Source organism: Amblyomma mixtum, chromosome 3 (genome assembly GCF_055824585.1).
Source record: "Amblyomma mixtum isolate Tamu chromosome 3, ASM5582458v1, whole genome shotgun sequence".
NCBI lineage: Eukaryota > Metazoa > Arthropoda > Arachnida > Ixodida > Ixodidae > Amblyomma > Amblyomma mixtum.
The window spans coordinates 167,583,923-167,593,126 of NC_143014.1; the positions used below are offsets into that span (position 1 = coordinate 167,583,923).

The 9,204-nt window shown below is 51.8% G+C and overlaps 1 protein-coding gene across 1 annotated transcript in view; it reads right to left on the minus strand.

Moving 5' to 3' along the window:
- LOC149352629 (uncharacterized) overlaps positions 1–4,275 on the minus strand; it is a 137,952-nt gene extending 133,677 nt beyond the window's left edge. Inside the window, exon 1 of the mRNA XM_089581828.1 lies at positions 3,927–4,275. Within this exon, the coding sequence (XP_089437954.1) occupies positions 3,927–4,032 (106 nt within the window). The 5' untranslated portion in view covers positions 4,033–4,275. The remainder of the gene's footprint in view (positions 1–3,926) is intronic.
- Positions 4,276–9,204: the final 4,929 nt, after the last annotated feature.

Sequence of the window (9,204 nt, forward strand, 5' to 3'; positions counted from 1 at the left end):
AATAGCCCGCAGTTTACGAAGGCAACTATATGAGCTCAGTTTGCGTCTGGTGAGATGTCAGGTTTCAAAAAATTCGGGGAGGCACTTTGCTGACCTAAAGTGCGGTGAGGCGAAAGCCTTTAGCGCGGTGTTGCTGCTTGTGTGACTGATGTGTGGTTAAGATGTTAATTAAGTACACAATTTTTTGTGAATCTTAATTGCTGGAGACACTAGAGGGCGTTTGGGGGGCATCCGTCTGATTCGACGCCTTTCTGCAAACACTCTCCAGCGTCCTAGACAAGGAGAACTACATATGAGTTGGCAGGAAGTAGCGTAGCCATTAGCACGCTCGGCTGCTGAACGGAAGGATGGTGGTTCGAATACCATCGTGCACGAAGATTTTTTTCTGTCTGACTAGAAAAACCGGGGAACCCCTGCTGACAACCTTCTGCTGACAGCCTTCTGTCGACAACGATGAGGCATTAAAGGCTTTCGCCTTAATACTCAAGTCCAGGCGATAGCTCTGCCCAGACGACGGTTTCTTGAATCTTGCTTTGCCCCGCACCTCTGCAGCATGCAGTGAAGTAAGATTGTCAGGCCGTCCACTACATGGCCGTATACTAGAGCACTGCACGGGCCTCAATTTGAGGCCCAAGCCCGGCCCGGGCCCGAGACATGAAGCCCGAGCCCGGCCCAGGCCCGCGGCTTCAAGCCCGGGCCCGGCCCAGGCCCGCTAAATTATCGCTCTAGCGAGCCCGGCCCGGCCCGTGAATCCCGGAGTGAAGCCCAGCCCGGGCCCTGCCCGGCCCGTTTCACAGTAATGCTTGAGGTATACTGCTCACTCTGAGCAAGTAGACTGCTACTATACCGATAAGGAACTGGCCGGCAAAGGATCTGAAACCACAGTTTGGCTTGCAGAAAGTTGGTTCTTTTTAACCCAGAAGAAAGTGATTAAGAGTAGTGCTCGCCAGGCCCATCTTTTGGACAGTGATCTCGTGTAGGTGCGCAAAAATAAACTCGGAAGTTCCGAGAGCCAAATAAGAAGGGCTGCATACGAGCGTAATAGACTACTTTGCATTCCCCCATGATTTTAATCAGTTATATTTTGGCGCCCGCGAAGTATAAACATTAAAGCTGCCTAGCAAGCAGTAGGATGACATTTTTTTTTAGTGAACGAGATCTCTCAGGTTGAACTCATAGCCGAAATGGTCGCCTTTCAGCAGAAACGAAAAGCTAAAAGACTTGAGTATTTCACGGTGTGTGTTTGAAGACTATAAGCGTCCTAAACTTATATGTTCTCCCCGAATGGATTTCTAATAGTGTATAGGTATGTTTTGGGATGACGAACGATCAATGGCCAATTAAGGCCGGTTGAATTTTACTCTTACTGGTGGAGCAGAAGATAACGCGCTCGAACCATGTGATAACTTACAGGGTAAAACATTTGTCATGACAACCAGGCTGAAGAAGCGAGGAGGGATAGATGTGGTTATGAGACGAGATTTACAAACTCTCGCGAGCTTTTGTAGCTATTTCATTTACGAGATGTTCCGGTCAGCTGATCAAAAAGAAAACCAAACGCGCTTTAGTTTGTGAATTTTCTCTCATGGGAAAAATATAGCTATTAAATAAAAGCTATGTTTTTGGGGCTTAAGGGCCCCAGGGGAGTCAGGCTGTGAGAGACACCAAAGTAAAGGATCATTTCGACCGCCTGGGTTTCTTCAATGAGCAATGATACTACAAAGTACATGGCTGTCATGCTTGCCGCCTGAACAGAAATGCGGCCGCCGAGGCTAGGAGCAAACCCTGGTTCCCCGGCTCAGTAGTCAAGAAACTTTACCACTAAGCCACCGCGGCATGGAAATAGGGCAAATAAATAAGTAATGAAGCTTAGTTTTTTTCTCAGCGCGTACTATAACCCATAGCTCAACCGCGTTGCTGCTCCAATGACGCAGTTGTGTACTTCACTCAGCAATAACGAATGAATAGTCGGACACCAGCTGTTTCTGTACGGACCCAAGGCCGGCTCGGGTCCGCAGCTTTAAGCCCGAGCCCGGCCCGGGCCCGCAACTTCAGGCCCGGGCCCGGCCCAGGCCCGGCAGAACAAATCATGTCCCGGCCCGGCCCGGCCCGCGGGCCGGGCCGGGCCCGGGCTTTCGGGCCGGCCCGAGCCCGTGCAGTGCACTACCGTATACACAACAAAACACACGCCTATATATTCTGTGAATGCATCGCGGTTGCGTGCTTAGTTGACAATCGCGATTTCGTTGAAATCGACTCTAGTAGAATTGACGACACAAGACTAGTAGTCCCTGCATGTTTTCATTCATACGAGCGTACTGCCGGAAGTTCCGGCGTGGCTGATTCAGTCGGCCAGCGAACTCCCTTCAGCACAAGTTGCTGCGTTTGAGACGTCAAATGCGGCGGAACGGCTTCACTGGCTGGGACGAGCGTCGAGCTATCGTGGCAACTGCAAAGACACTCTGGAGCAGCTGCTACTTCAGGGCCTATCTGACAGCGGTCCCCGCTCTGAACTGTCGGCCAAGTTTCGTCCGCTTGACTTGCCGTGAACTTCTCTCGCTTGTTATTCGCAGGCAGCCTGGCGTCTCGTCGGTACGAGGCCCGCAGAGCGGTTCTGCAATTCTCCCAGCGAGCAAGCCTTGACCGTCACTCGCGTTGTTGCTTTTTGCCCTTACTTTCGCTCCCTGCTCTCCCGATTCGCTGGGGCATGGCTAGCCTGTTTCCTCTATTTTGCACGTATTCGCGTGTTCCTTGTTCACAGTGGGGGTGGCGACGCCGGCCACGACGCCGATGATGATGATAATATAATCATATTAATACCAAAAATGCACAGATAATCGCAAGGCTGTCTCAAAGGCGGCAACGAAGCTTGGGAAATGATTGCTATAATGGGTAAGCAAACAGCCGATAGGCGTCAGGGAATTTATTGACCTCTGTGTGGGTTGTGAGCCCTCGACCCACAAAAGCAGCGAACACAACACGGAACAAGCTCGTCTTTTATGTTCCTACTATCCTGCGTTTTCTTTTCCTGCCTTCCGTTTCTTCCATTCGGCAGGTGTGCAGGCCCGGCACATGGCGTGTTTACATAGGCGCCGTCGTGGCTTTCCCCGCCCTGTCATCTCGCTCGCTAGCGGCAGCGCGCCGCCCAGGGCATGCATCGGCGGCGGATCGTGAACATAATCTCAAGTGGCTCTGCTCCGGCGGCAGCCCGACCAAACAAGCCATGATTTCCCTACGGGAGATGTCACTGCTGAAGCGTGGCTATAGGGGGACTTTTCGGTCATGGCGCGCCGGCTTTCGGGGCGCAGTCCGCCGACGCAGAAAATCCGTAATGAAACGAAGCAACCCCGATCGCTGTCTTCGGTGCGGCTCGCGGGAAGCAAAGCTCGTTATTCACTGCCGGCGCTGCCGAAATCGGTCGGCTGGAAAGCACTCGAACGAGCCAGTGGGGCTGAATGACGCCTTCGAGCAGAAGCTATACACTTTAATTTCATACGTATATGGGCAGGAAGAAACCATAAGATGATGCCCCATAGGAGGGGCGTAAATAGAATACAGATTGTAGACTTTGCACCCCTGGTTTCTCATCTTTTTTTTTCGTGGTGTCTTTTAAACTCGGCCTTAACTCGAGAACCATGTATCCGAAAAAACAAGGACGGCGTCATTCTGCCGCTGTCGGCGTTGATTGGGTTTTAGCCTCAGCTTATTGTTCACTCGTGATCAATGCCGTGGTACTCGTTGCAACGCGCGTTTCGTATTTTTACGCGCAGCGCGCGTACACACGCGGGACACCGCGGCTTGCCAGTGACAGCGACTGGTGCACCTTGGTTGGGGAGGTTGCAGCGTTCGCTTTGTGTAAAAGGGAAGGCTACAACCGGCCACCTATTCGGGAAGACCTGCGGCAACGCACGGGAGAGCTTACTCACTTGCGTCGAGCTCGTTGATCTCCTTTGTGCGGACCGGAGGAGCGGCGGCGAAGCCCAGTGCGAGCCAAGCGCAGAGCGCACGCCGCACGACGCCGGAGCACAACATCGCCTGGGGACGCCACACGAGCCAAGCAAGCACCTCTCGCTCACACGCGCATTGCCACCCTCACGTAGCGCCGCGGCGACACTGCATCGCCTTGGTACGCGCAGAGTCAGCGAGTGAGCGAGCGCCGCGCGCCGAGGGCCTCGACGAGTCGCCGCTGCTGGCGCGGGGGGGTCGACGCTGGGACACACCGGTCGGGACCGACGCCGCCGACGCTCTGACTCATGCTTCGCCCGCGGCCGCCGCTGCTGCTGCTGCTGGGCCCGCGCGCGCGTCGTCTGCTGCGCGCACGCCACGCCGCCGCTGGAGGGCGCCGCGAACGCCGGTGAGTTGCCGGCGCGCAGGTCGGCGCTGCACGCACCCCGGGCCACCCGTGCCGGCACCAAGGGACACGCTGGATAACTGACGACTGTCGGGTAGGTTTACTGGCCGTAAGACAGGCAGTCGCGGCACCTCTCACGCTGTGAGTGAAAAATTGAATTGCAGACAGACAGGGAGAGGGTGAGTTAAGAGCATTTATTGATGAAAATTACGAGGTCGACGCCACTTATAGGAGCCGGCTACTCCAAAACTTTTAGCGCTAACAAAAAGAAAATATAAATATTTCTGATGAAAGAACCACGAAAGTATGAAAAAACAAAAAATAACCACAGAATGTACTCTACATATGATAACACTAAACGAAAATGGTTCCGTGTTAGTCTATAGTTTACAAAAAGCACAGCCGGAATTCAGCACAGCTCCTATGCATCAACGTGGCAGGCAAGCACCAACGCAAAACACCGTATTTTCGTGCGTATAACCTTCCCCTGCATGTAACTCGCACTCTTAATTTCGACCCCCACGAGAAAAAATATCCCCTCGTATAATTCGCACACACACGTGAAGGAAGTGCAACCGGGCAGTTTTAAAACCTCGCCAGGCAGTGATAGTTTTATTGTCGAAGAAAGATAATTTCGAGAAGCTCCCTGCAATGCTGGAATCACTACATTCAGTCATCGCTACCACTGCTGTCTTTCGTGGCTTCGTTGCCGCTATCAAAGATGTAATCATCCTTCTATCCGGCCAGGCTGTTTCTAATTGCGCCCCTTCTGAACCCTTTGCACACCACATCGACTAGGACAGATTTCCAGGCATGATGATCCACTGACAGAACTGTGCGATATTTTACCTCCGGACGCGAACATTCTGGTGTTCTTGTGCCCCTCTCGCCCTTGTAATTGGCGCCTGTCCTGTTGTGTTCTTGTGCCTCTCTCGTCCTTGTAAAGGCGTCTGTCCTGTTGTGTTCTTGTGCCTCTCTCGTCCTTGTAAAGGCGTCTGTCCGGTTTTGTTCTTGTGCCTCTCTCGTCCTTGTTTGGCACCTGTCCTGTTGTGTTCTTGTGCCTCTGTCGTCATTGTTTGGCGCCTGTCCTGTTGTGTTCTATTGTGATGTACAATCTGGCGAAGACTTAAAGCACCTCCGCCATCCATTTATCATATAGCCCTGTGTTAGCCGCTCGGCGTCTTGACGTGCTGTTGTGTCTCTACCCCCCCCCCCCCCCCCCCCCCTAACTCTCTTTCTGTGTTCCCGTCACATCTGTCATCTGTATCCACATACGCCTTTCCCAGAAGCAGTGTGGGGTTCTGCTTAAGTGGTGGTTCTCTGTGCGCGCGCTCCCATGCGACCTGAAAAGACAGGTGGAACCAAACACCAGGGGCGCATTCGACTCCTGGATTCCACGTACCTCCACTTCTGCCTAACTGCTACGACGTGTTTTTCCGGAGTTCCCCTTAAACGGCACCCAACGCAGCAGTATTGACCCTGCGACTTTGTGTGTGCATCTGCCAGGGTGACATGACTCAACGCTTGTTGCCACCTGCGGAGGCAAGCGTCTGCCATTCAACCGCGCCTCGCTCTTTTGTCAACAGCGTGGTGACGACGCTGCAGGTGTTCGCCTTTGGACGTTTCCTTGAAACAAGATATGGGATCCACCTGGCCCGAGAGGACACTTCCGAGTATCCAAGTGCCTCAGCCAAGGAAGACGACGAAGCGGGGAACGACCTTGGGGAGCACCTGGACGAAGTCCCTACGATTGGTCGGAAAAAGGCGGGAAGATCTCGGGAGGGTCTATTTAAAGCGCTCGACACGTTCATCGAGGAGCAATTCCCTGAGCGATTCCCTCAACGTTTCCCTGAGACTTCTCAGCTTTTACCTTGTTTGTCTTTGCTTGTAAATAACTTTGTAAATATGTGAATACAGTTTTTCATTCACTTCCCCTACTCCCTGTCTCCGGCCAACGTTCCTTCCTCCGTCGGCACGGCGGCGGCGCTCCTGGACCCGATGCCTGATGGAACACGCTACTAGCCCGGCAAAACATATCAGTGCGTCGATGACGATCGGGACTGCGGATACTGTTTGGAGCGCCGTACGTTGCGATCAAGCCGACCTCTCGCCCTGCATTTCAGATTGCGTCTTTTTTTTTTCAATTTAATGCGTTAGCATTAGAGCCTTCGGATTGGGGGGGGGGGGGGGGGGGGGGGGGGGGAATCTGTCCGTCCAACCGCTTGAAACCTCGGTTGGCAGGTGGCAAAGTAGCGAGCGTAAAGTCCTCCTGTCCACTTTCACAAGAAAGGGGAGGGAGAGGAAAAGTGGAGGGGGTGTATGGCATGTCCACATCATACAGCGATCGCGGGATTGGGTCAAGTGAGTGGAGCGAGGGTATGGCGTGTCATGTGGTGATGACGAACTGAATAACGCCACCGGCTCACTTGTACTGAACCTGTCAGTGACAGCGGCTGTTTTGTTTAGGGGGGAGGGGCACTAATCTTAACGCATACTCTGCCGCATCTATCGCACTGATCGTCTACAATTTTTTGGTGCCAGTTATGCGCGAGAAAAAACAGTACGCATGAGCGCGGTTGTACTTCGACATCTATAAAGCGGAATGCACTGCTCCAGCGACCACCGTTGAGCCAGCTCAAAAGAAAAAAAATAGGAGTCCCGATAGCGTGCATTCGCTGGAGAGCGTTCCTTACAAGAGCCTGCTACGGCTCTGCGACCGCAAGAGCACGGCTGTGCGATATGCGAAGGAATTCTTTCGCCGCTTAATGGGGGAGTGAAAGAATCCGCCATTGCGTCTAAATAGACAGCGCACCGAATATCCCCGTCATTGTTCAAAATGAGACTTGGAAGACCGGCTGATAGACCCGTTTGGAACAAGCACAAGAACAGCTGCCGAGACTGCAGAGAATATGCAAGTTTATGTAGGGGTAGGGGGGATAGAAGAACAGGACAATGAAATTTCTGGTTGATCAACGAACTTACCATAAGCGCTGTATTCTGGAGACTTAATGCGTACGTCTGTTACTTTTACTAGGGCCTGGTGCAGTGGATAACGGCAAAAGTTATTTGCGGAATTTCCGTGCAGTGTTCAACCGCATTTTGAACAAGCCGAACTGTCGTCGGAATGCTAATGTTGTAATAATGTTTACGGTGTATATACGTATGTCCTTCACATATACCAAGTGCAGAAGTTCGAACAAAGTGTATGTGTGTGTGCGCGCACGTGTGTGTGTGTGTGTGTGTGTGTGTGTGTGTGTGTGTGTGTGTGTGTGTGTGTGTGTGCGTGTGTGTGTGTGTGAGAGAGAGAGAGAGAGAGAGAGAGGGGTTGTCGAGCTTATAATGAGTGAGTGGACGGAGTCCAATATCGTGCACGTTTTTTTTCCATAGTTGATCCACATTTGTAGCTGCGTTTGTGGTTTATTAAGATAATACAAAAAGGAAGGAGAACATGTTGTCGGTCGCGGTAATTGCTATCTAATATCTTAAGCACCCGAGCTGCAACGGGCGGAAATAAAGGGACAGGGAGAGGGTAGCCAGAAGTACTGGGAGGGGCGAGAGCGAGGAAGGACACTGCCACGTTAGCTAGGGTGTTGTTTTCACGTGCGCGTTAGGTGTGGTCCGTAACTTGGAGAACAGCAGGACGACGAATGCACTGAATGCCTGTTGGAATGGCCATGTTGGCTCGCGCCCGCAATACGTGGGGACGAACCGACGCAGCTATTTCAATATTCCACGGCACGTGGAGCTGTCCAGCGATCAGTTGCCTTGCGTCAGAGACAAGGTCCGCGATTTAATTTCCCGCTGAAGACTCTTTTATTTTCGTCCCTTTTCAACTTAATAGCGTGACTCTCCCAGACACGCAAGTCTAGGACGAATCGGAGCTCATGGCCCCGCGGCATGCTCTGAGCACAAGGGCGCACGCAATGCTGACGTCATACATGCAAGCGCCATCTGGAATATATATTAAACTACATTCCTGAACGGCGGCAGTCATTACGAACGCTATTCCAAACTCGGCACGCTAGCAAAAGAATTAGCGTACGCCTTCAGTGTTCGCAATAGCACGTCTGCATTGGTTATGGTGCTTGTTCTTTCGTTAGAAATTTGTTAAGTTTACAAGAGGGGGGAAAAAGCGTTTGCTAAGCGCGAACCACAGAAATTCACGTTGTGTTCATCTCTTCTTGTTTGTGGAGTAAGCAAATTGTGGCGTAAGTCTGCGCTCACTCGAACTGCCTGGAGGAATGGAGGCAGTGAAGTGTGAGCGTAATCTCGCGTGCCACTAACGACACATATGCCATAAAATATTCACGATGACACTATTACGTAGGGTGCAGCAACATCGCTAAGAAACGAAATTATGCGGGGTTGTACTAATACAGAGCGGTTTTATCTTTGTTTTTAAAAATAAAAATGACAAAAATTAATTTCCATACAGAGAGCTGGGTAAGCTGCAAGATCTCTATAGTGTGTAAAAGCAATAACGCAGCTCCCGAGTAGGGAGGAGGTTGCATTTATTTGCCAATGAATAACGATCTCTTTAATTAAGGAATACAACTAAACAGTGAATAAACCCGGTACGCAAGGCACTTAATGTACACGCTGTCTGAACTGAACTCATCAATTTTTATAGTGGCGCCTTTTGCGTGTTCTCTCTTGCACGCTCGGAGCGTGAAGTGGCCGAACTGTATGCACGGGTTCGCGCAGGCGGCTCGGCGGGCAGAACGTTCAAATGCGTTCAGAGCAGAGACAGTCTCCTCAGGAACGTCATTTCCTCGTCGCCTCCTTGACATCTCAGCGCCAAAACACAGCTTAGAGCTTAATTGTTTCCAGCCGTATGTGTTGTTTTTTTCCAT